Source organism: Nicotiana tomentosiformis, chromosome 7 (genome assembly GCF_000390325.3).
Source record: "Nicotiana tomentosiformis chromosome 7, ASM39032v3, whole genome shotgun sequence".
Classification (NCBI taxonomy): domain Eukaryota; kingdom Viridiplantae; phylum Streptophyta; class Magnoliopsida; order Solanales; family Solanaceae; genus Nicotiana; species Nicotiana tomentosiformis.
Genome location: NC_090818.1, coordinates 34,972,195 through 34,999,903, shown reverse-complemented (window position 1 = coordinate 34,999,903; position 27,709 = coordinate 34,972,195). Strand labels below are relative to the sequence as shown.

Here is a 27,709-nt window from a genome sequence, read left to right as displayed (position 1 = left end):
AGTGTAATAATAGCAAACTTAACTTCCCGGTGAAAATTTGCTATAGAGCAAAAGATTATCTAACCGTCCCAGAGTGGATCTTTGCTTATGTGCCTTGCTATTAAAGGTTTTATTGCTACTGTTGGAGCTTTCTTCGTAGTATGCTTTCTGTTGCTACCTCGTTAAAAATCTTGCCAGAAAAACCCAATTGGGACAAAAACTGGACGAAGGGAAAAGAGTGCAGCACATACTTTCAGTTCAGGTGATATTCGTCAGCAATAATATCTTTTGTGGTGTGCCACGTTCCAGTTGCTAGGTAAATTTTCTCCATCTTGGTTCTCCAATTCATATGAACCTTTTCTGGTGGCAGCTGAAACCCGGTAGGGGCCTTCCCATACACAAGGGAAAATGGAATTTCTCCTGTCCTCGATTTGGCCGTTGTTCGGTACGCCCATAAAACTCTGGGTAATTCCTCGAGCCAATTACCTTTAGCCTCTTCCACCCTTTTCTTGAGGTTTTGTATAATCACTTTGTTCGTTGACTCTGCTTGACCATTTGCGCTCAGATGGTAGGGTGAAGATGTGATCCTCTTTATTTTTAAATCATTGAGGAACTTTGTGACTTTTGCACCGATAAATTGTGGCCCATTATTGAATGTTATCTCTTTTGGTATTCCGAACTTGAAAATTATATTTTTCCAAACGAAATACACCACTTCGCGCTCGCCGATCTTCTAATAACGACCAGTTTCCACCCACTTAGAAAAATATTTAGTAAAAATCAAAAGAAATTTTACCTTACAGAGGGTCGACTATAATGGCCCGATGATTCTCATCCCCCATTTCATGAACGACCACTGGGACAGAACCGAATGCAATGGTTCTGCCGGTTGATGTACTAGTGGTGCTTAGCGTTGGCATTTATCACACTTTCGTACGAAGTCTTTGGCATCTTATTCCATGCGGGGCCAATAATATCCCACCCTTACCAATTTGCGCACTAAGAAATCTACGACGATTGATTGCTGCATATCCTTTTGTGGACTTCTCGCATAACATAATTAGCTTCGGATGCCCCCAAACATCGGGCCAACAGGACTTGGAAAGATATTCTATACAGTTGGCCTCTCTTGAAGCTATATCGCGCTGCGCCCGAGTCACTTTGGAGTCTTCGAGAAACTTTGTGTGCTCGAGATAATCGACGATTTCATTCCTCCCATCCCAGACCAAATTAGTCGCAGTTTCCTCATAGTAGCTATCTGTATTCAGGACCAAGTTCATCATTTAAACTACCATCCTAGACTCCGATCCCTTTATTTCTGTCGATGATTCAAGGTTAGCCAATGAGTCTGCTTTTGCATTATCTTCCCTCGGGATATGAGTAATAGACCACTCCCGAAATTGCGCCAATAGAGCCTGGACTATTACCACGTATTGTTGCATGCGCTCCTTTTTGGTTGCGAAGATCCTGTAGACCTAATTTACCACAAGTTGTGAGTCGCATTTGATTTCGATAACCTCAGAATCAAGTCCCCGAGCCAGTTCGAGCCCTGCAATCAAAGCCTCATACTCTGCTTTATTGTTAGTCAAATGGACCATTCTGATGGCTTGCCTTAGGGTTCCCCTGAATGCGGGATTAATACTATACCAAGCCCGGACCCTTTTATGTTGGAAACTCCATCCGTAAATAAGGTCCAAACCCCAGATGTCGATTATGACACCATTACTGCCTCTTTCGTTGCCAGAGGCAGTAAACCCGGACTGAAATCGGCCACAAAGTCATCCAAGACTTGTGACTTAATTGTAGTCCTTGGTTTATATTCTATGTCGAACTCACTCATTTTTATGACCTATTTGGCCACTCTACCCGAGAGCTCGGGTTTGTGAAGGATGTTCTGCAAAGGGAAAGTGTTCACTACGGCTATCGGGTGACATTGGAAGTAGGGCCTCAACTTCTGAGCAGCGACTACGAGAATTAAGGCTAGTTTCTCCAAATGTGGGTAGCGAGTTTCTGCTCCTGTTAAAATTTTACTAACATAATAAATGACAAATTGATTACCTTCGTCCTCATGGACTAAAATTTTACTTACTACGACTTCCGAGATCGGGAGGTAGACTAATGATGTTTCACCTTCTTTTGGGTTTGAAAGCAACAGAGGGCTTGACAAGTACCTTTTCAAATCTCTCAAAGCCTGCTGGCACTCCGGAGTCAATTCGAAATTATATTTTTCTTTTTGAGTAGTGCGAAGAAACGGTGACATTTTTCTGATGACCGAGAAATGAACCTGCTCAAAGTTGTCAATCTCCCCGTGAGCCTTTCGACTTCCTTCATGCTTGACAATTGGTCCGAGATGTCTTCGATGGCCTTGATCTTATCGGGGTTTACCTCAATTCCCCTTTGCGATACCAGAAATCCCAGAAACTTACCAGAGCTGACCTTGAACGCGCATTTCTCGGGGTTAATTTCATATTATGCTTTCTTAGGATGTCAAAAAGTTTCTTGCGGATGTTTAAGGTGATCACTTGCATTTAAAGACTTAACGAGCATATCGTCTATATAAACTTCCATAGTTTTTCCTATTTGTTTTTCAAACATCTTGTTCACGAGCCGTTGATAAGTGGCTCTGGTATTTTTCAACCCGAGGGGCATCATATTATAGCAATATGTACTGAAATTCGTTATAAACAAAGTCTTTTTCTCATCCTCCGTGTTCATCTTAATTTGATTGTACCTGGAATAAGCATCGAGGAAACTCATTAACTCGTGCCCGACTGTAGCATCAATCATTTGATCGATGTTTGGCAGTGGGAACGAGTCTTTTGGGCACGCCTTATTCAAATCTTTATAATCTACACACATGCAAAATTTATTATTTTTCTTAGGAACTACTACTACATTAGCTAGCCAGTCTGGATACTTTACTTCTCGGATCGAACCGATATTAAGTAAGCGAGTTACCTCATCCATGACAAATTTATTCCTGGCTTCGGCAATTGGGTGCTTCTTTTGTCTTACCGGAGGTATGTTTTGGGATCCAAACTTAACTTGTGTACGGCTACCTCCGCCGGGATACCATTCATATCCGCATGCGACCATGCAAAACAATCAACATTAAATTTAAGAAATTTAATAAAGTGAGACCTGAGCTCGACATTAGATTTATGTAAATATTTTATCCATAATTTAAATAATATTATATATTATTATATAATTTAATTTAAATTCATTAACATTATATATAGATTAATCATGTTATGAATTTATTACAAAATCTATCACTACTTTTTTATTATTGTTATTTTAATATTACATGTTTACGAATTTAAGATGCATATAATGTATGTTGGTGTGCGTGTGTATGATTTTAAGTTCCATTTCTTCTATTATTCTCCTTTGTGTATATCGATTTTTGAGTTTTGATTTTTATTAATAAAATTTTTCTAAATAAAATTCATTTAAAATATAAATAGATAACCATTATAAATTTGTTATAAAATCTACCTCTACTTTCCATCCATTATTTTTTTTATTACATGCACGGTATAATTTACAAAAATATTTACTTGTTTACCGTAAAATAGTACATTTAAATTTATACGTGGTTTCTAGATTAGTGAATTAATTCGATCCTGAAATAACAAGAAAATTGAAAAAATATATAACACTTAGCCTTGAACAAAAAATAAGAAGGTAAAATTGATTTGAGCTTTGAGTAGATTGTAGTATTAGTTTGCTAGAAAATTCTTGTCCTTACAATGATAACAGAACTCATTATTTATAGCTATGTCTAGGAAAGGAGGTCCTAGGATCATGTCCTTTTTTAATGTCAATTATGAGGGCTATAGATGAAGATGTAACGGTGAGCATAAATGTCAAATTCCTTGTAATGAGCAACGTACTTAATGCTGTAGAATATTCTCCATTAAATGCTACCAGACGAAGAGTATTTATTGCATCCTTCTGAGCATTATTCTTTCTGGTGACAGACGGGATCGTTGCCTTCGGTTTTGGCTATCTCCCGTCTAGGGGTGTCAATGGATATTTAAAAATCGACTAAACTGACCGAACCGTATCGTACCGAACCGAGCCGATTTTTAGGTTTCTTGTTAAGAAACTATAAGTTTTTGTATAAATCTATAACCGTACCGATAATTAGGATAGTTTTATTTTATAAAAATAAATCGAAAAAATACCGAACTGTACCGAATAAATTTTACATGTTAAAAATATATTTATCTAGTAAGTTTAAAAATAATAATGCACAAATTTTTCTTTGGGCATTGGAATTATGAAAACTATTACAAGCCAACAAGTAATTAAACTCAAAATACTAATTCCTAAAACATATTATGCTACATCTACTTGAACTAAGTTATTTCAAGTATCTTTATTAGCAAGACACAAAGTATTCTAGCGATAATGAATAGCAAACTACAATGTATTGAATATGTTTCCTTTCATATAATTTAGATTTATCTTTTTGAATATTTAATCTTCTATATACTTTATTCTTGAGTCCCAGTTTGGTTAATATCTTTCCACTCGTGTAATTTATATTTTCTCTGCCTTTGCTTGGTTTTTTTTACGCTGTTGTAGAATAGTTGATGGATTTATGCTCTAACCATTTTTTATTTTTTTTAATTCATCACCCTTTAAACAGTAAAAATGTCTAGAGAGTTTTGCTAAGTCTTATAAAAGAACGTATGTTATTGCATTCTACTTCTACTGGTGAATTTTATATGATATTTAAAAAATACCGAAAATTAACCGAACCGTACCGATACCGAAAAGAAACTGACATGATTAGGACGGTTTCGAAAAGTTTAATTTTGGCTATACATAATAGAATAACCAAAAAATTGGTATGTTACAAATTTTATAAAATAACCGGCCGAACCGAACCATTGACACTCTTACCCCCATCTTAGGTTCCACGTGTCCCTCTTTTGGGCGGTAATGTAGCATAACATATTTTACCCTATACATTACTCTCTTTTATTCTCAATTTTGTAAATAGATTGAGTTTTGACTGCGATAAATAAAATTACTATTTCGAACAGATTATTTACTATAATATATAAATAATATATTTAAATATATTTTAATTCTAACTTCTCATTTTATATATAATAATTATTGTATAACCTTATCAATGTTTATAATTTACCAAAATTTGGGGCGTGGTGAGCGCAGAAGATTTTTTAAATTGGCGAAAATTTCGAAGAGAAATTGGAACACAAGAAAGTGGGGCCTTTATTGTTTGAAACTCTACTATAGACCACGTGACGAATGCGATGACCTCTAGGTAGGCCATTCAGAAAAATCTCGAAGATTACCGATTTTAAGTGATTAAAAAACTTAAAACAAAATAAACTGTGTAAACACCACAATGGACCACAGCACTACACGTACACAAAAAAAGTCGAAAATAAAGGCATCCAAGTTCTCTATAAATAAGACGTGTATTACTAGCTTTAAGTATTATCAATTCTGAAATTTCTTATTCTTCTTCTCGCTTGCTTTTCATAACAATGGCGAACGAAGAGGTGATTCTGTTGGATTTCTGGCCTAGCATGTTTGGCATGAGGCTCAGGATTGCATTAGCTGAAAAGGAGATAAAGTATGAGTACAAAGAAGAGGACTTGAGGAACAAAAGCCCTTTGCTTTTACAAATGAATCCAATCCACAAGAAAATCCCAGTGTTGATTCACAATGGAAAACCCATTTGTGAGTCTATTATTGCAGTTGAGTACATTGAAGAAGTTTGGAAAGACAAAGCCCCTAATTTGCTCCCTTCTGATCCTTATGACAGAGCTCAAGCTAGGTTCTGGGCTGATTACATTGACAAGAAGGTAAAATCTTTGCCTTTCCGTTTTTTTCTTTTCCATATGTACTGACTATGATTCTTTAGCTGATTCCAACTAATTTTGAAATGGGTTTGTAAAGATTTTTTTACACTGTAGTGGGTTTAACATGTAATCGTAGGTTAGTTATCATGTATCGTAATGTCTATTATAAAGATTACTTGTAATTACCTTGAAAATGACATGATTGTATAAATCTTTTTTACACCGTCACTACATAAAACGTAACAATTTCTTGAAATTGAGGCATTGTTGTCTTGTGTTGTATTGTTAGAGTTAGATGTTAGCCTATTCTTTTTATATGTTTCGTAGTCAATCCTTATCTCATGCGTTAGTTGTCGGAGTTAAATTATACCTAAGGTCCATTTGGTTAGGTGTTATCGTAGTGCAGCCTCATTCCTATTTTTTTAATTTCAATGTTGGGCTCTCATGTTATTTTGTCCAAGTTTCTTATGTCCAGTCCTAGGCGTGTGGGGTGTTCAGGCATGAATTTTTGTAAGCGATGTCGAACAAGAATAATAACTGTAATTACCATACTTTTGGACAAGAAATAGCCTTAGTCTATTGGTTTTGTTGAGTCTTGAAAAGGTCCGAGTTCAATTCTACTTAATCACAATTTTTAACCACATAGGCTCTCTCAAATATTTGCAAAAAGAATGTGCTAGTTGAGGTTTGAATTTTGACCTCTTAGAGCAAAATCAAGTACATAACCAACGCGTCAAGAGACAATTTATGTCAAGTAGTGTCATTTTTTCCTACTTATCTATTTCCTCACTATATTAAGACATATATATAGTAAAATTTTCTGACGAAGCGGTGTTGCATGACACCGCTTCATCAAACGTGCATCCGCTCCTAGGGGTGTTAGAGTTTCGCATTGGCTGTGGTATGGAATGTTGTCTCATTATATAATCTTAGTCGATCTGCACCACATTAGCTAGCTTTTGCCTTGTGAACTGACAAGGACTTTTATCTTCGTTTTTTGTGGCAACAAGTGGTAACCTTTTCTTTTTCTAATTTGAGTTTGTTGAAATTTGCAGTTGTATGATTTTGGGAGGAAGTTATGGACAACAAAAGGAGAAGAGCAGGAGGCAGCTAAGAAAGATTTCATAGAATGCCTCAAGGTGTTGGAGGGAGCACTAGGAGACAAGCCTTACTTTGGAGGGGAAAGTTTTGGGTTTGTGGATATTGCTCTGATTGGATACTACAGCTGGTTTTATGCCTATGAGACTTTTGGCAACTTCAGCACAGAGGCTGAGTGCCCAAAATTTGTGGCTTGGGCCAAGAGGTGCATGCAGAGGGAGAGTGTTGCTAAGTCTTTACCTGACCAACCTAAAGTCCTTGAGTTTGTAAAAGTGCTTAGGCAAAAGTTTGGACTTGAGTAAACATATGCAATTATGCACCATAATGTATTAAAAGAAGGCATTTCGTTGTGCCTTCTTGATTGATGTTTCAGATATGAAGTTTGTTTGGTGGTAATGTCAGTCAGTTTACTTTTATGAGTAATAAAAGACTCTTAGTTGTGTCATGTTAAGTGTTGGCCTTTTGTAGTCTGTATGTAAATTCTGGAGGTTGTCAACTTTGTAGCGAGGAGTAATCATTTTATCATTTGGCATTATCTATAATACAAAAAGATGATTCTACTCTATGCATACATTTTGTTGATTCTTGTTAGTTCTGTTTTTAATTGTTTCGAACAGCAGGGGTTAATCTCACCCTTTACTTGTTTCAATTCTACAGCCAATGTCTTAGTAAGGTTTCAAGAAGAATAGTCATTTCCTCCAGCAATTCATAGTCTAAACATAAGTGAAACTGTAATACAAACTGTTGGAGGCTAGAGCTTTGGATTTTATTACTTGCTACATAAAAGCACACCAAATCATCACAAACACAACCTTTCAGGTTTCGTCTCCATTTCAAAGGAAAGTAAAAAGGAAACTTATTACTATATGTATACTTTTTAAAATCTTTGTATATGAATACATAGTTCGAACAAGAAACAAGTTCACTTGATTGCAGAACCCACTCTAGATCCGTCTTTTTTGTTTTAGGCAATGCCCCACTTTTGTCTCGCCATCACAATATAATCATAGACTTTGTCAGGGTCAGCAAGAGACTTTGAGACACTCTCCTTTTGCACACACTTTTTTGCCCATTCCACAATCTTAGGACACTCTGCTTCTATGCTAAAGTTGCCAAATTTCTCATAAGAAGGGAACCAGCTATAGTAAGGCATAAGGGCCATATCCACAAAACCAAATCTTTCTCCTCCGAAGTATGGCTTGTCTCCTAACTCCCCTTCCAACAATTTCAGGCACTCTATAAATTCTTTGTTGGCTGCTTCTTGGTCCTCCACTTTTGATGTCCACATTTTCTTTCCACTCTCATAAATCTGAATCCTCCCAAACAAAGAAAAAAGATTAAATATTTTCAATCAAATTTAGCTCATAAAAATATAACCCTCCAAAGTTCCAATGTGCACATGTTTGGATGATTTCGTTTGGACATATGTATTCATTAGCGGGTCTTGAACCAACCTAATTGACTTATGAAAAGAACTTATCAAAACACACAAAAAATAATTTATTTGGTTATGGTTAGTTAGATATAGCCATGTAAAAAGGAGTTCTTTATACTAGTTTAATTTGATAATTGAACAAATAAAAAAGAAAAAAAAAATAAACAAATGAAAAATGATATTGAATTAGACTAGTTGAGTTATGGCTCATTTTTAGCTCAAATTGATCTGTCCACCTTGACCAATCAATTTGGATTTTGTTGATAATGATTTTCTATTTAAATTTATCCCAGGTCAATATTATGCAGAATAAAGAATAATAGATTTTTTTTGTTGTATATTCTACTAACATCAGAATTTTTGATACAGCTAAAAAAACTCTTAAAAAACATAGGACTTAAAGAAAACATATAATTCCCAAGTGTGTGATATTTTGCATACCTTTTTGTCAACATAATCAGCCCAAAATCTAGCTTGAGCTCTCTTGTAAGGATCAGAAGGCATGAAAGGGGATTTGTCCTTCCAAACTTCATCTATATACTCAACAATAATGAGGGATTCACAGATTGGTTTTCCATTATGAATCAAGACTGGAATTTTCTTGTGAATTGGGTTCATTTGTAGGAGAAGAGGGGTTTTATTCAACAAATCCTGCTCTTTGTATTCATACTGTATGCCTTTTTCAGCCAGGGCAATCCTAACCCTCACCCCAAACATGCTCACATAGGTATCCAAAAGGACAACTTCGTCAGCCATTTCTTTTTGCTGAAAACTCAGGATTGTTTAACAGAATTGCAAGATAATGTGAACTACAATATGTGTTGTGTGTATTAGCCATAGTTATGATACCACTATATATAGAAGTGGGAAAGAAGTCGCTCCAAAGTTGATGTGGAGTGTGGACCATTATGGATTTTCTGCGGATTTTCTGAGCAAAGGGGTTCAATATTGTAAAAAAGTAAATAGTAAAATGTTTCGTTGAATGGGTTCATCTATTTTTTTTTGTATCTACATGTAATGTCAAACGGCTTCATCAAAAAAAATTTGAATCTAAACGAAAATTAAACTATTTGTCGAAAATCATGTTAGCAATATTATGTTGAATTAAAACTAATACGGTGGTTTGTTTTGAAGTAATCTTTTTTTCAAAAGAAAAAAGTAGTATGCTGGTAAAAAAGGGCATTCTAAGAAAGAAAAAGCAAAAAAATATCATATATAATAAATAATAAACAAAAAATGAACAAAGGATGATTGCAAAAACAACTATTTTAATAATTAAATAAGACGACACTCAATTTGTTAAAAGAGTTTGAACCCCTTGACCACAAAATTAAGCTTTAGGCTTGTGCCAAGGGAATAAAATATCTAATATATATCCATAAAAAACAAATTTAACTCATGGTACAACTTACAAGGTAATGCCATTTGATTGGTTTCTCAAATGTTAACGATTTGATGTGCTTTAAAATTAAAAGCTTGCTAGATAAATTAAGAATAACTTGAGCTAACTTCATTTACCAATGAAACTCAATCTCTAATCTGAAGTGTGACAACTTAATTGTATCTTTGACTTATGATACATATACAGTAACTGAATTCAAGAGTGGTTATTTGTATCAATATAAGTAGTAGTTGAGTGGCAAGATTGAGACCCTGAACATTTAAAGCGGTCACTTATGTAGTTGTTCTCTCTTGTCAAGAAAAGTAAGATGTGTAGTTGAAAACGGTGCTGCCAATATGATTATAGAATAGTTCTTCAATTAAAATTGGCAACTCACAAACTCTTTGATGCATGTTCCCAACTGTTACGGATTTTATACGCAAGAGAACTTTCAAAATGTGCTGTGAAGGCGACCAAAAAAGAATTTTGAGAAGCAGTCAAAACGGTACTTTTATTTGTCGTAAAATCTATCAATCAAAATCAAGAAGAATTATGAAAATAGTGAGGAATCCGACTTTTATTTCTATCCACACAGATGCATCACTAGTCATATAGGGCGGCTTAAGAAATAGATATTTGTAAGAAAACAAATTAATTAAGTGCACCTTCAATTGAACTCGATGAATTTGTACTTTGTTTCAGATATATATATTTCAAAGAGATTCTCGCTGATAATTAAAAATTGAAAGAACATAAATAGTCTTGCATGAACGACGCCATGTTAGAAGTTTACAAGCTTTACATATGTTACAATATGCCAATTCGATCCTTTACTAAAAGTGGAAAACTATAACACATCCTAAAAGTGGCTGGCTAAAGGTCAATTAAATAGGACTATGCCTAAATATCTTTTTCCAATACACGATGGTTCCAAAGTTACACTCGTGAGAAATTACCAGTATTTGACAGAACAAGAAAAAAGTTAAAGCCACGCGGGAACCAAACTGAAACAATCAAACCTTATCTTTCTCATATGTAAAAACTGTTAAGTCTCTGTATTCGAAAATATACTTTCTGTAAAATAAAACGAAAGCAGAAACAAAAGACAGAAATAGAATCAGATAAATAACGTTCTGAGCCCAACAGAACACTGTGTTTCCTTAAGGAATTTAATCCCCTCATTGTTGTCAAAGGTTGTTGGATTAATTCCTCCCAGGATAGAACGAAATAACTATTCTGTAATACCGGCAATGGAAATTACGGAATTTCGTCGAACTCAACAATCGGCAGTAACCACACTGATGCTTACGTTTTTGCTTTTGAAAAACAGTGTAGAAATGCAGAAGAGAGGGGAGAATATACAAATTTTGGTGGTTTGAAAGTGAGACCAAACCTCTGAATTTATAGCCAAACAATTTGGGTTGAATAGGTGCGAAAGTACCTGTTCACATGAGGTACTGTTTCGACAGAAAACTTTTCTGTTTGGTCTCGAATTTTAATTTCAAAAACGACAGTTAGGCATTAGGAAATTATCCGCGAAAATATCAGGAAAAAGAAAAATAGATAACGGAAAATGGAAAATAAATTTGGTCCAAAACATTATTAATCAATCATTTGACCGAATCCGAAGTCGAGCCGAACGAGCGACGACGATGATGCGAGGCACGACTTCTTCCCAACTCTTTAAGAGCTAGAAGATGTGCTTCTCTATATAAGCACACAGATTTTTTTTTCTTTTTTCCAATGAGGGACAAAGTGCATTAGTAAAGAAAACAACTTCAAACTTTCTGTTTCCCTCCAAATCTTTTCCTTTCATTTTTTATTCACACCTCTTATTATATAAAACCCAACAATCCCCCATATGAATGGGGAATGGATATCTAAAAATATGCATGCATGAAAAACTGTGTGATTTACAAGCAAAGATTAATTGCATCTGGATAAGTAGGTTTTCCTTTGAACTTTCCATAGTAAACTTATGTCGGATATACTCGGTCAATCGGTAGATTTGATATCTTTGAACCGTTGAACTTTGGTGTATACCTAGACAGCCATAAGTCATACAATCAACCCTTTAACCGCCTTTGGTTCTCATTGTTGTGTTCGTTTCGGCCATGAACACTGCCTGGTTCATAAGTGCGTTGAGAACTGCCTTACAGAATTTTTCTTGAAGCGACTTACACTTCACACTTATATAGGTGATTCCTAAACGTGTTATCCCATAGATACACTATTTGATATACTCCGTATCAAACTTAGAAACCATTAAAACCCTTAATGCTTTATCCTTGGTACTGAACATTGTCTCATCACGAGAATAGATCAAAATTTTATTTGACAATGTTGAACCGTCACTGATGACTTTGTTTGATCTCCTTGAACCTAGATCTTGGGATCTCCAGTCTTCTAAGTAGAGTTACCGCCACAGTGACTTGTCCTCGGCCATAGTCCTATTCCCTTCGATGATTTATCAACCGCCTCTCTATTTAGGCCTTTTGTAAGTGGATCCGACACATTATCTTTTGACTTTACGTAGTCAATTGTGATAATTTCACTAGAGAGTAGTTGTCTTACGGTATTATGTCTTCGTCGTATGTGACGAGATTTTCCGTTATACATAATACTTCCAGCCCTTCCTATTGCCGCTTGACTATCGCAATGTATGCATATATGAGCCATTGGTTTGGGCCAAAACGGAATATCTTCCAAGAAATTCCGAAGCCATTCAGCTTCTTCTCCAGCCTTATCTAAAGCTATAAACTCAGACTCCATTGCAGAGCGAGCGATGCATGTTTGTTTGGATAATTTCCAAGAAACTGCCCTTCCACCAATTATAAAAATATATCCACTTGTGGACTTTGTTTCTGATGACCCCGTGATCCAATTTGCATCACTATATCCTTCAATTACCGCAAGATACTGTAATACAAAGTATAATCTTGGGTATGTTTTAGATACCCCAAAACTCGTTTCATTTTCATCTAATGAGTTTGGTCGGAATTATTTGTGTAACGACTTAGTTTACTTACTGCACAAGCTATATCAGGTCGTGTACAATTCATGATATATATTAAACTTTCCAACACTCAAGCATAATCAATTGAAATTTGCTTTGACCTAGATTCTTTATAAGAGCCACATTTACATCAATCGGGGTCTTTGCAACTTTGAAATCCAAATACTTGAATTTTTTTCGGTACCATTTTAACGTAATGAGATTGAGACAATGCTAATCCTTGAGGAGTCCTATGAATTTTAATTCCTAAAATTAAATCAGCAACTCCTAACTCTTTCATATCAAACTTGCTAGCAAGCATACGCTTAGTAGCATTTATATCCGCAATGTCTTTGCTCATTATTAACATATCATCAACATATAAACATACAATGACTATATGATTTGGAGTACTTTTAATATAAACACATTTATCACACTCATTAATCTTAAATTCATTTGCCAACATTGTTTGGTCAAATATCGCATGCTATTACTTGGGTGCTTGTTTCAAACCGTAAAGTGACTTAACAAGTCGGCACACCTTTTTTTCTTTTTCGGGAACCATGAACCCTTCAGGTTGTTCCATATAAATTTGTTCCTCTAAATCTCCATTTAAGAAGCTCATATCCATCTGATGGATTTCAAGACCATACACGGCTAACGCTATTAATACCCGAATAGATGTAATCCTCGTTACTAGTGAGTATGAATCAAAATAATCAAGACCTTTTCATTGTCTAAACCCTTTGACAACTAATCTTGCCTTATATTTGTTAATAGTACTATCAACTTTCATTTTCCTTTTGAAAATCCACTTAGAACCCAAAGGTTTATTTCCTGGAGGAAGATCAACCAATTCCCAAGTATGATTACTTAATATATATTCTATCTCACTATTGACTGCATCTTTCTAATATTGTATTTCCGAAGAAGACATTGCTTCTTTAAACGTCTGAGGCTCATTTTCCAACAAAAATATCAGAAAGTCCGGTCCAAAGGAAGTAGTTGTCCTTTGAATTTATAGCCAAACAGTCTGGGTTGAATAGGTGCGAAAGTACCTGTTCACATGAGGACGACGACAACGCGAAGATTTTCTTTAAGAGCTAGAAGATTTGCTTCTCTATATAAGTACAAAGATTTTATTTTCTTTTTCCAATGAGGGACAAAGTGCATTAGTAAAGGAAACAACTTCAAACTTTTTGTTTCCCTCCAAATATTTTCCCTCCATTTTCCGTTCACGCCTCTTATTATATAAAACCCAACAAAAGCAAACAACATAAAAAGGATAAGTGATCAAAAGTTGGAAAAAAGATCTTTACAACAAAAGTAAATGGGGCAACAAAGCATCCTACATTTACGTAAGGTTCGGGAAAGAGCCGCACCCCAAAGGGTTTGATGTAGACAGTCTCCCCTAATATAACTATTATAAGTGGTTGCTTTCACGGCTCAAACGCGCGACCTATAGGTCACACGGAGATAACTTTACCGTTGCTCCATGTCTCTCCTTCAATCTTTACAACATAGATAAAATTAAAAATAGTGAAATCCGAAATAGCTGTAATTTTTGCTTGAGATCTTAATCAAGAACAAGTTTCTTCTTCAACTCTAATATGAAGTCATATACTTTGTACTGATCAGGTAAAGAAGTCCCAAGAACGAGAATATAGTATCACTACTAGAAATCCGCTAAAAATAGGTGTGGACGGTATTTTGATGGTCGGAATGGCTTACCGACCAAAGTTGGTCGAAAATTACCGACCAACGTTGGTCGGTAGCTTAAAACGACCATTTGACAAGTTTAAGTACGTACCGACCAACTTTAGTCGGAAACATATTTTATTAATTTAATTTTACCGACCAAAGTTGGTCGGTTTAACTAAATTATATTTTTTATTAATTATTAAAATTTAAAAAAAAGACCAACTTTGGTCTGTAATTGAAAATATATATATTTTTAAAATAATTAAAATTAAACATTACCGACCAACTATGGTCGGTAACCTCAACAGTGCAGACAAAATAGCAACCAAAATTGGTTGGTAATGTTGAATTTTTGGAATTCAATGTTCATTAACCGACCAACTTTGGTCGGTAGTTTGGAAAATATTTTGTTTTTTTAAATTAAAAACCGACCAACTTTGGTCGGTTTTTCTAGGTTTAATTTTGGCATAAAATATCTGTTTTGGCAACTACACCACCTACCAGCATACCAATACACCTAATAACTACAACAACAATAACACAACAACCAAACTTTTCAATAAATACTTTAAAACTAACAAATTAAAGTACAATTGAACATAAAAATCCAAAACCAAGTTAAAACTAATTACAACTAGTTCAAAACTGGTTCTATTTTCAAAGTATATAAAAGTCAAGGGGTATTTTCTACAACATCATTATCACCGTCTAATGAACTTTCATTTACAAGACGGTATAGAGAATGGTCTTGTGGAGGACGGGAAGAAAGATCACAGGGAGGATGGGAGGAACGATCACGAGCAGGACGGGAGGAACGATCACGTGGAGGTCGACCCTCTGGAGATGACTCACGAGATTGGGGCAACGGAAAAGCTCCACTAGATAAGAGAGTTCTGATCTGAGCTTGCATGCCAAGGAATTGAGCATCTCTAAGCCTTTCTCTTTCCTTGGCCGCTTCTAGCTCGGATGTGAGCTTTGTCACTATCTCCCGCATAGCGAAGAGGCTCTCCCTATTAAGTTGCTCGCCTTGCCAGGAAGTCCCTATTCCTCCTATTCCACACTTATAGCGATGGAAGTGTTTAGTAGGAAGTCCGTATACCTTCCCCTATTTTGGACCGCCAACAAACTCCAACCATATTCTTTCAGCATCCTCGTCCAAAGGTTGGGTTGGCTCACCCAATTCACCAGCTGGATGACTACGGATTAATTCCTCCACGTTACTTTGGTAGCGAACCTATATTATTTTAAATTAAATCAGTATTTTAATTTTTTTTATAAAAGTAAATTATAATACTTAAAGAAAATTGAAAGCTTACATATGCAATCGAGGTCCGGTCCTCGACCCACCTATCTTGATCCCCCTCTTTCTTCTTCTTCACAATATGCGTCTCCTTGAATAGCTCATCATGACTCATTGGGCTCCCATACTTCTTTTCATAAAAACAAATTAATTTAGTTAATAAACAGAATAGATATACTTAGAAAAGTAAAATAATTTAAGTAATTACATACTAATCTTCTTTTTATTGTCCCTAGGCTGATCGCATCTCCAGTGTGCAAGGAGCCTCCCTTCTCGGATGCGCGAGCTTTCTTTCCTTTTTTGCGCCTCTATAAAAACTCCGCAGTAAGCCATTGCCTTTGCAAATCATTCCACAAATTCTCAAGTAACCAGCCAGGCCTCTTGTTCTTATTTCTAGCATCCGAGAAAGCATCCGCCAATCTCTTGTGAGCTTTATGATAAAAATTTGCAGCCACTTCCGCGCTATAGCGGGCTTCCCATACACACTTGCTCTGTATTTCAAAAGTTAAATATTAGATGGAAATATTATAAATATAAATTATTAAACTTTTTAAAAGAACATGTATACCTTAAATTGATTGAATATTTGCTCCTTCATCGAGAATGGGCCATCGGTCCAAGTTGCATAAGGGCCATCATAAAGCTTTCTGATGGCATTGGTGATTATCTTCGTAATCTTATTACCCGGCCTAAACATGCAATTTAACAATAAAAAAAACATTAATATCTTCGTAAAAATGTTACAAATCAATAGACGCAAAAATAATGAATAACACTTACCCATCACCCTTATGGATTATGATGATCCTTCCATATCGATCATAATGCACTACCTCGTCATCACTATCCGAAGCATGTGTATCAGAGGAATGTGAAGACGGTGTAGGCGGGTCAGAGCTACTGCCTCGTAGGTGAAGGCCTGCAATAGATGGAGTCGATGATGAAGATGGTTGCGATCTCTGTGACTGCGACATAGCTGGATGCGACCCAAGTGGATGTGATACTGATGGCTGTTACCCGAGTGGCTGTGACATGGATGGATGCGATCCATATGGATGTGATATGTAGGGATGTGATCCATGTGGATGTGATGCAGATGGCTGCGATGCAGATGGTTGTGAGGCAGTTGGACTGTATGTCGGACGTATAGTCCTATGGCCCTGTGATAGAAGACCTGGTGTTTGAATGAAGGTGTACGGCTCGTGATGCTGTGGCAGCTCAGTATTGCCGTGTGGTGGATGATAAGACATAGGCATATCTGAAAAGGGTGGACAAGAGGGACTATTATTTTCTACCCTCCTCTTTCCCTTCCTACCCTTTTCTCGACCCTGAGAACTAGTAGGGTCATTGTTACCTTAACCCTTGCCTGCCATCTGCATAATATAATACACATTTAGATTGAATCTTATAAGAAACTAGCTATAAAACGAGAGTGCTTTTAAAAAACCAACTTTTTAATCCTCATCGACGTATTGTTCCTCGTCCGAGAATTCTTCGTCCTCACTTGTTTGAGCTTCATCATTTGATTCTTCGTCCTCATTTTCTATAATTGTTACTTTATTTATATCAAATTCTTCCAATATGCATTCAGGATGTTCCAAATTATTTTCTAACTGACCGTCCATTATTTGGTGAACACTGGAGATATCGATTTTATGTGCAACATCTAACACATTCTCGATTTCCACCCTACCTACATGCTTAGTTTTTATTACTACCCACCAATCGGACTTATTCCGCCGCAATGGATAAGGAGCATAATACACTTGCTTAATGTTATGTGCAATTATGAAAGGATCATAGCGATCATACTCCCTCGTATGATTAACCTCAATTATGTTGTATTGGTGGTGTACTCTTGTACCTCTTGTTGGATTTGGATTTCCAGATTCTTTCAGGCAAATCACAAAATGCAATAGGCACTAAGGTCTCCATAAAAACATGGTAGTCATGACTTTTCAAATGGCTCAACTTTCCTACCTCCATATCTACTTTTTTTCCAAGATTCGACGCATAACCCTCAGGCATATTCAATTTTGTAACCCAATCACAAATTTGTCGTCTTCCCTCCGAAGTGAATGTGTAACTTGCTTTGGGCTTGAACACCTTACCATTGTTTGCTGTCTGCAAGTATAATTCAGGTCGCCTGCAATATTCTTGTAAGTCCATTCTAGCCTTCGGGTTATCTTTTGTAGTGGACTTCCTTCACATAGTGGACGACTAGCTTCCTCTAACTATTCATAAAAACGTTTTGCGTCATCATTAGGAGTTTGTTCAATATTTTCATTGGGCTCTCCCCCGAAGTGCATCCCAAACGCATCCGCAACCATATCCTAAATTCTAGAATCAAGATTTGTATTCTTCACCGACCTACTACTTTCACCAACAACCATGTTATGAAATATCCCACGGCTACTATCGATCTCTCCATGATTAGTCCACACAAAGTAATTCTCTATAAACCCCTTCTTATAAAGATGAAGCTTAACTTCCTCCGATTTTTTAAACTTCATACAATCGCACCTGACACAAGGGCACCTAATTACTCCTTCACTTTGGTATGGTGGAAGTGACATTGCATGTCTAATAAAGTCATCAACCCCTTCTACAAAATTCTCCCGCAATCCCTGCCGATTAGGATAATTCCTATTGTACATCCAAGTACGATGTTCCATCTATACAAATAAAACAAGAATAAATTAATTTATTCTATAATTATAAATTAATTATATCTTTTTTAGTTAATTCAAGATAATTATATTTTTCTAGGTACACCAATTTATATCCTAAAAATTCAATTCATATCTAGAAGGTCCAATTCATATCCTAAAAGTTCAATTCATATCCTAAAAGTTCAATTCACAAGAACAAATCCTAAAAACTAAAATTTTAATTCATATCCTACGAGTTTAAACATAAACTAACTAAACTAAAGAAATTCAACCCATACCCTAAAAGTTAGATTCACAAGAACAAATTAATTTATTCTATAATTATAAATTAATTATATCTTTTTTAGTTAATTCAAGATAATTATTTTTTTCTAATTACATCAATTTATATCCTAAAATTTCAATTCATATCCAAAAGGTCAAATTCATATCCTAAAAGTTCAATTTATATCCTAAAAGTTCAATTCACAAGAACAAATCCTAAAAACTAAAATTTCAATTCATATCCTACGAGTTTAAATATAAACTAACTAAACTAAAGAAATTCAACTCATACCCTAAAAGTTTGTTTCACAAGAACAAATCCTAAACCCTAGATTCTAACTAAACTATTCAAGACAATACAAAGTTAATAATTCAATTCTAACTAAACTATTCAAGACAATACAAACTCAAAATTAAAACACTCATCAATTAAAACTAATTCATAACTAATCGACTAATTAACAAAACTAATTAGTTAATAAAACTAATTAATAAAACTAATTAAAACAAGACCTAAACCCTAATCCTTAATAAAATACAATGTTCAAATAATTGAAACACTAATCAATTGAAACTAATTCATAACTAATTAACAAAACCTAGAAATAATAAATAAATGGGTTGTAATTCAAACCTAAAATTTTTAGGAGGTGGAGAAGGAGAGGGGCGGCAGTGGCAGTGGCAGCAGCGACGGCGGGGGCTGGGCGGTGGCGACGCGGGGGTGGGGAATGGGATTTGTGTGAGAAAAATAGAGAAGGAGAGGGGAAGGTATTGAGTGAGGAAAATAGAGAAGGAGAAGGGAAGGTAAGAGAAATGGGGGTTCTCCCATTATTTCAATTCTGATTTCAGAATTACCAACCAAAGTTGGTCAGTACATTAAGTGTTGACCTTTTTTTTAAAAAAAAAATTCTTTTTTTTTGTGTTTTTTATTAAACTATAAGCATTTATTTTATTTAACTATACAATTATTATAAATAATTATAAACTATAAACATAATCTTTATAAATAATTATATTAACTATTTACTTTTAATAAATTATAATAGCATCTATCTAAGTAAATTTTCTAAGTTATAATTAAGTATGTGAATAATTTCTCACACACACATATACACTATATTGTAATTGATGCTAATAACTTCTTTTTTCATTCGTTCATCACTAATAATGCATGACATAGATTAATCGATATATAGGTCGAGACGTTTTGATGAATCATCGATTAATATTCATCGATGCATCTACGTAAGTTATAAGTCGATGAATCAATTTACAAATAGATATATTTGATGATAAAGTATATATACTAATTAGGATCTTCACAAGTCTATCCCTAAAAGAACTCGACCATGTGGTCCTAGCGCTTCGTGTTCTATATATATATATATATATATATATATATATATATATATATATATATATATATATATATATATATACGGCTATACCTATATATATACACACACAAAAAAATAAACATACTTCACTGTAATACTTTAACTATATATATAGCTTGTTAAAGTTTGACCATGTTTGACCTATTAATTTAACTCGTTTACTTAATACTAATAACTTCTTTCGTTTATTTAATTTGTGATCCATATATATATATATATATATATATATATATATATATATATATATATATATATATATATACATATATATATATATATACATATATATTATTTAATACTAATAACTTCTTTCGTTTATTTAATTTGTGATCCATATATATGTATATACATATATATATATATATATATATATATATATATACATATATATGTGTATATATGTGTATATACATATATATGTTGTATGAATCCTCACTGACTACAATTCTCCATTTAAATCCATCTAAGCCCAACATTATGTAGAATAAAAATAAAAATAAAGAATAAAGAATAATAAAAGTTCGTTATATTTTCGACTAGCATAAAAATCTCTAATTTGACTTAAAACATATTTTGTGATATTTTGCATACCTTTTTGCCAACATAATCAGCCCAAAACCTAGCTTGAGCTCTCTTATAAGGATCAGAAGGCATCAAAGGGGATTTGTCCTTCCAAACTTCACAGATTGGTTTTCCATTATGAATCAAAACTGGAATTTTCTTGTGAATTGGGTTCATTTGTAGGAGAAGAGGGGTTTTGTTAAACAAGTCCTGCTCCTTGTATTCATACTCTATGCCTTTCTCAGCCAGGGCAATCCTAACCCTCATCCCAAAAGGACAACTTCATCTGCCATTTTTTTACTGAAAATTAAGGAAGGATTGTTTAACAGAATTTCAATATAATATTATGTGCTCTGTACTGAAGGTAAGTCATAGTGCTATATATTATATTATATTAGAAGGGAACAAGAGGTTGGTACAAAGTTGATGTCGAGTGTGGACCATGCTAGAAAAGCGTCCACATATATACGTACGGAGTATTACTTTTTTATTATTATCACTAAGAAATTCATTAAAACTTATCATAAAAGAAATAATCAGTCAAAATCAAGGAAAAATATGAAAAATACTGTATCAACATCTAGATGAATAATTATTTTCATTCCTTTCCATAGAGATGCTCCACTAGCTAAATAGGAAAATTATGTGAATTTTGAATTGAACTCGACCAATGTTTATCAGAGAAATTAAAAAGAATAATAATAAAAGCACGTAAGTGATTTCGCAATGCCACGCTCCTAAGAGCTTACAAGCTTAAAACTTAAAAGTGGAAAAGTATAACACTTTTTCACTTCTATGGTGGTAAAATTGCACCTGTGAGGATTCTAATCTCTTCTTTTACAACTTAAAACTTAAAAAGAAGAAAAAAATAACGATTCTACTCCTATGCAGACAGGGTCGGAGCCGGAGGCAGGTTCGGCCGAACTCAGTAACTTTTGTTCAATTATATTTATTTTAAAAAATTTATTAAATATGTGTAAATTATTAATTTAAAACTCATTAACTTAAAATAACTAAAATACTGAACCATAAAATTTTAAATCCTGATTCCGCCTGTTCGGCGTACCTACCACAAATTTCGTTGTTTGCTATTTTACCTTTCTACTTCTGCTTTTGATAAGGTAGTAAAAATAAATTTGGATATGTTTTAAAGTGTATATGATTTGTTGTGATTGAAAATTCAAAGGTTGCTACATAAATTAAGAATAACTTGAGCTAACTTCATTTAGTCATTTACCTACTAAACTTAGGGTGTGTTTGGTATGATGGAAAATATTTTTTCAAAACTATTTTCCAATTTTTTCATATTTGGTTGATTTAAATATTTTAGAAAATATTTTTCTTATCAACTCATTTTCCTTTAATTGGAGGAAAATATTTTCCTTATCAAGAGAAGGGAAAATATTTCCAAAACTCTTTCTCAACCTTCTCCATCCTCACTAACCCACCCCACACCCCCACACCCACCCACCCACCCACTTAACCCCACCCCATGCCTACCCACCCCACCCCTCTCTCCAAAATGACCACCCACCCTTCTTTCAAGCAAATTTACTTTTTTTTTTTTTTTTTGTAATTTCAAATTTCTATTTTTTTATTTTTCTGCACCACCCACCCCCTCCCCCACACCGCACAAAAAATGTTTTTTTTTACTTTTTTTTTTTTGTAATTTTAAATTTCTGTTTTTCAATTTTCTGCACCCCGGAAAAAAAATATTTTTTTATATATGAAAAAAAATATTTTTTATATATTTTCAATTTTAGTTTTTTCATCTTTCGGTTTACGGGTTCGAAATTTTACAAGTTTCAAAGTTATGAGTTCGGAGGTTTATATGTTTAGAAGTTTACGGGTTTAGAAATTATAAAGTTTACGGGTTCAAAATATCGCGGTTTCGAAAGTTTAGCAGTTCGGAAGTTTATGAAATTTGTGGGTTCGGAAGGTTGTTGGTTCGAAAGTTTATGGCTTAATGTTTATTGTATCTAAATTATTTATGAATACTCTTGAGAAGTTATTTTTTTTAATTTGCGTACCAAACACCGAAAAATGAATAAAATTACTACTTGTTTTTCAAAAAAATATTTTTTGTTGGAAAATATTTTTCACGGAAAACATTTTCCGTTATACCAAACACACCCTTAATCTCAAATCTGAAGTCTTACGGAGTGTACTATTTAAATGTGTCTTTGACTTATGATGCTTACACTGTAACTAAACCGTACTTATTTTTATTAACAAGAATTGGTAGTTAAGTGGCAAAATTGAGACCCTGAATATTTATACCAATCGCTTATGTAGTTGTTAAGTATTTGTTATCAAGAAAAAATAAGATATATAGTTGAAACTCTTTGATGTATGTATCCCAACTGCTAAGAGGAAAGATAGAAAAGAGATAAGCATGATAATCCTTCTCTTATTGGCATTGACACTCTATTTATAGGTGTTATTTGACACTGCTTCAAAAATTCTTTTTACATGTATGTGTAGAATGAATAACGTGTTGTCAAAAATAATATGTAGCATTATATATGTATATAATATTTTCATATGCAATGTAAAACTTAAGTTGGGATACAAAAAGTAAAAGGCAAAATACATAGTTTACCCGTCAAATTTGCACCGAAATCTCTGTTACACACATTTTCTTTACCGGTAATCTTTTACATACCCAACTTTTTAAAAGTATGTCGAAAACACACCTCTTCAGTACTTGGACACTTTTTTCTCATCGAGTGTATTCACGCACCAATAATAACGTGACACGTGTAATTGATTTTAAAAAAACTTGAATTTATAATTATATCCATCTTTTTCATCTTCTGTAACGACTCGACTGGTCGTTTTGAGCAATTGCATTTTTTTCGGTAGTTTGAAGGCTCGAGTATCTCCGCATGATGTATTATGATTTGCGTAAATCGTCGGTGTTGGTTTTTAAGTTATCCGGAATTGATTTGGAAGAATGAAATTCAAGATTTAGCCTTGAGTTGGAAGAGTTGACCAAGTTTGGCCTTTTAGTATTGGATCTCGGAATGGAATTTCGTGAGTTCCGTTAGCTACGTTGGATGATATTGAACTTAGGAGCGCGTCCAGATTATTAGTTGGAGATCCGTAGTCGAATTAGACTTGAAATGGCGGAAGTTGAATTTTTGAAAAGTTTGACTGGGAGTGAACTTTTTGATATCGGGGTCGGATTTCGATTTCGGAAGTTGGAATAGGTCCGTAATGTTAAATGTGACGTGTATGCAAAATTTGAGGTCAATCGGATGTGTTTTGATAGGTTTCGGCATCGGTTGTAGAAGTTGAAATTTCAAAATTTATTGATTTTGACTTAAGGCGCGATTCGTTGTTTCGAGGTTGTTATGCATGAGTTGAAGTTCCGAGTAGGTTCGTTTCGTCATATGGAACTTGTCTGCAAAATTTGGTGCCATTTGGAGTTGATTTGATATGGTTCGAACGCTTGGTTGCGATTCTAGAAGTTCTTGAAGTATCCTTTGATCTTCATACGTTTTGGCGTCCGATTCGTGATTCTAGAGGTTATTTTGATGTTTTGATTGCTTGAGCGAGTTCGTGTGATATTTTTAGACTTGTGTGGGTGTTTGGTTTGGGGCCTCGGGGGAGTTTCAGATTAGTTTCGAATTGTTTTTGTTAAAGTTTTGAGTGTTGGTTCTGGTTTAATCGCATTTACGATGTTTTGGTCGCAAATGCAGCTATCGCATTTGCGAAACAGCCTCACATTTGCGAACCTGGACTGCTGGGTTGGAGTTCGCTTTTGCGAAGAATATCTCGCATTTGCGATGCCCCCTTTTTCGCATTTGCGAAGCTTTTGGTCACAAATGCGACCTTAGCAGGAAAGTCTCCAGTTTGCATTTGCGATATTTTGATCGTATTTACGGGTCGCATTTGCGAACCCCCTGTAAAATATTCTTGAATTATCTCAACATATTTATTAACAAAAATTTGTTCTGACTCCATGTAAAGTCAGTTTTAAGGGTTTTATTCTTCTAGACAGCAACTAGCAAACCACACACTCAATATAATTCTGCTTGAATTGCAGAAGACTGAAAAATGATCATGTAAAGAAAGGTATGAGCACTTACTCTTCTGCTATTAAATGGCATATTCTAAGCATTTTGTTCCCTGGAACTTCCCTCATTAAAGGTAGAACATAGAGAGTTACTTTCATGTTCGCGCAGACAAGAGGCAGAGCAAACATTTAATTGAACATAGAGAGTTACTTTCATGATAAATAAATAAAAAAAACTCCAGTAGTTTAATTTGATAATTGAACAAATAATAAAAGAGCAAATACACAAATGAAAAATGATTTTGAGTTGGACGAGATGGGATATGGTCGTGTATATATCTATTATTAAGCTCAAATTGATTTGTTCATCTTGACCGATCAAAACTAATTCAGATGGACAACTATCTTACTACCTTGTATGTTAATTGATTCAACCCGACTTAATTTACCTAATTTAGTCCAACTCGTCCATTTAGTAATCCTAATCTCTTCCTTGACATTTTTTATAATATAAATCTTTAACTTTGACCCAAAAAAAAAAAAGATCTATATCTCAGTTCCAAATAAGTTGAGTTTGGCTATATGAATTAATTCTCACTGACAATTATTTTCTATTTAAATCCATCTCAGCCAACATTACGTAGAATAAAAATGAAAACAAAGAATAAGAGAGGTTCTCTATAATTTCGACTAAAAGACTCTTAAAAGGCATAAAATCTATAGTAATACATACTAAGGTGACTAAAACATATTTTTGTGATGTTTTGCATACCTTTTTGTCAACATAATCAGCCCAAAACCTAGCTTGAGCTCTCTTATAAGGATCAGAAGGCATCAAAGGGGATTTGTCCATCCAAACTTCATCTATGTACTGAACAATGATAAGGGATTCACATATTGGTTTTCCATTGTGAATCAAGACTGGAATTTTCTTGTGAATTGGGTTCATTTGTAGGAGAAGAGGGGTTTTGTTAAACAAGTCCTGCTCCTTGTATTCATATTGGATGCCTTTTTCAGCCAAGGCAATCCTGACCCTCATACCAAACATGCTCACATAGGTATCCAAAAGGACAACTTCATCTGCCATTTTTTTGCTGAAAATTTAAGGATTGTTTAACAGAATTTCAAGATAATATTATGTGCTTTGTATTGAAGGTAAGTCATAATAGTGCTATATATTATATTACTCATATTAGAAGGGAACAAGAGGTTGGTACAAAGTTGATGTCGAGTGTGGACCATGCTAGAAGTGTCCACATATATACATACGGAGTATTACTTTTTTATTTTTATCACTAAGAAATTCATTAAAACTTATCATAAAAGAAATAATCAGTCAAAATCAAGGAAAAATATGAAAATACTGCATCAACATCTAGATGAATAATTATTTTCATTCCTTTCCATAGAGATGCTCCACTAGCTAAATGGGAAAATTATGTGAATTTTGAATTGAACTCGACGAATGTTTATCAGAGACATTAAAAAGAATAATCTATCTATCTATATCTATCTATCTATTTATCTATTTATCTATATCTATCTATCTATCTATCTATCTATCTATCTATCTATATCTATTTATATTATTATAAAAGCATAAATAATTCATGCTAAATATTGAACGACTAAAATATCTTTAAAATATTGATCGACTTTTATGCCCTTAAATATTTGTATAATTTAAGGATTTAATGGTAAATTACCTAATAATGGAATTCTTTTTCGATTTAAATTACACATATGCTCGACCCTACAACATTGATCCTGCTTGAACTAGAAAAGTACGTCCATAATTTTCATTCAAAATGTTATAAGAAATATCAAATTATGGTGGATGTCTACTCTTCCTCCATGATCTTCATCTCAAATACTTAATGACATATTCAATGACATATTTTCTATATTTAATGACATATTCAATAACATATTTTCTTTACTTTTCATGCCTATATAAAAGCCTTATAATAGATAAAAAAAATACACACAGTTGAAGAAGAAATAAGAATCTCTTCTCTCTTTCTCTATATATCTCTTAGCTTGTTTTTCCTTGTTCCATATTGTTACTTTGAGCTATATTTTATAACACGTTATCAGCACGAGACTCTACCATCTCAAGAAGCTCTTTGAGAAGACTAAGGTATAATTTTTCTCCTCTTATAATTATGACTGATATTATGAAAAGAAAGTTCGTTGCCCTTGAAATTTCGGGCAAGAACTATATGACATGGGTATGGGATGCTGAAATTCATTTAGATGCAATGGGTCTTGGAGACGCCATTAAAGACAAAAATAAAGTATCTACCTAAGACTGTGCTAAGGCCTTGATTTTCTTGCGCCATCATCTTTGTGAAGGGTTGAAAATAGAATATCTCACAGTCAAAGATTCACTTGTTTTGTAGAATGGCTTACAGGAAAGATATGACAACTTAAAGTTGGTCACTCTTCCACACGCACGATATGAATGGGCTCATTTGAGGTTCCAAGACTTTAAGTCTGTTTCTGAATATAATTTTGCGATGTTCAGAATTACTTTTAAATTGAAACTCTGTGGAGATACTATCACTGACCATGATATGCTTGAAAAAACGTTCACAATGTTTCATGCCTCTAATATGGTCTTGTAACAGCAGTACCGAGAGAAAGATTTCAGGAAGTATTCTAAGTTGATTTCTCTTCTCCTTGTGGCTGAACGAAACAATGACTTGCTCATGAGAAATCACGAAAATCGACCCACTAGGTCTACACCATTGCCTGGGGAATGAGGTGTATTCCCATTTTTCTAAGCGTGGAAAAGGTCGTGGCCCTGTTCGAGGTCGTGATCGTGGCCGTGGCCGCGGCCAAGGAAGAAATTTTCCTGGTATTAATCACCCCCCCAAAGAAAAATAACCACCAAAAGTGGAAAGGGCCAAAGGCAAATGGTTCAGAAACTGAATGTTATCATTGCGATGGAAAATCGCATTGGACAAATATTTTGTCGCATACCAAAATATTTGGTTGAGCTTTATCAAGTATCTCTAAAGACTAAAGGCCCTGAAGCTAATTTTGTCTAT

The 27,709-nt window shown here is 34.3% G+C and overlaps 4 protein-coding genes across 4 annotated transcripts; 1 reads left to right on the top strand and 3 right to left on the bottom strand.

Moving 5' to 3' along the window:
- Window positions 1-5,370: 5,370 nt before the first annotated feature.
- LOC104108670 (probable glutathione S-transferase) lies at window positions 5,371-7,491 on the top strand. Its single transcript, XM_009617763.3, has 2 exons — window positions 5,371-5,831; window positions 6,884-7,491. Exons 1-2 carry the CDS (start codon window positions 5,511-5,513, stop codon window positions 7,226-7,228), a joined length of 666 nt encoding a protein of 221 aa, XP_009616058.1. The 5' UTR covers window positions 5,371-5,510; the 3' UTR covers window positions 7,229-7,491.
- Window positions 7,492-7,670: 179 nt separating this feature from the next.
- Window positions 7,671-9,202, bottom strand: LOC104108671 (probable glutathione S-transferase). Its single transcript, XM_009617764.4, has 2 exons — window positions 8,803-9,202; window positions 7,671-8,235 (listed from the first exon to the last, which is right to left on the bottom strand). Exons 1-2 carry the CDS (start codon window positions 9,115-9,117, stop codon window positions 7,891-7,893), a joined length of 660 nt encoding a protein of 219 aa, XP_009616059.1. The 5' UTR covers window positions 9,118-9,202; the 3' UTR covers window positions 7,671-7,890.
- A 1,272-nt stretch (window positions 9,203-10,474) lies between these two features.
- Window positions 10,475-20,757, bottom strand: LOC104108672 (uncharacterized). Its single transcript, XM_070181440.1, has 6 exons — window positions 20,666-20,757; window positions 16,522-17,114; window positions 16,310-16,430; window positions 15,954-16,232; window positions 15,758-15,868; window positions 10,475-15,675 (listed from the first exon to the last, which is right to left on the bottom strand). Exons 2-4 carry the CDS (start codon window positions 16,713-16,715, stop codon window positions 16,050-16,052), a joined length of 498 nt encoding a protein of 165 aa, XP_070037541.1. The 5' UTR covers window positions 16,716-17,114; window positions 20,666-20,757; the 3' UTR covers window positions 10,475-15,675; window positions 15,758-15,868; window positions 15,954-16,049.
- Window positions 20,758-20,790: 33 nt separating this feature from the next.
- On the bottom strand, window positions 20,791-25,814 carry LOC104104368 (glutathione S-transferase 3-like). The gene is made up of 2 exons (XM_009612433.4): window positions 25,429-25,814; window positions 20,791-20,935 (listed from the first exon to the last, which is right to left on the bottom strand). The coding sequence occupies exons 1-2, from the start codon at window positions 25,741-25,743 to the stop codon at window positions 20,933-20,935; spliced, it is 318 nt and encodes a 105-aa protein (XP_009610728.1). The 5' UTR covers window positions 25,744-25,814; the 3' UTR covers window positions 20,791-20,932.
- Window positions 25,815-27,709: the final 1,895 nt, after the last annotated feature.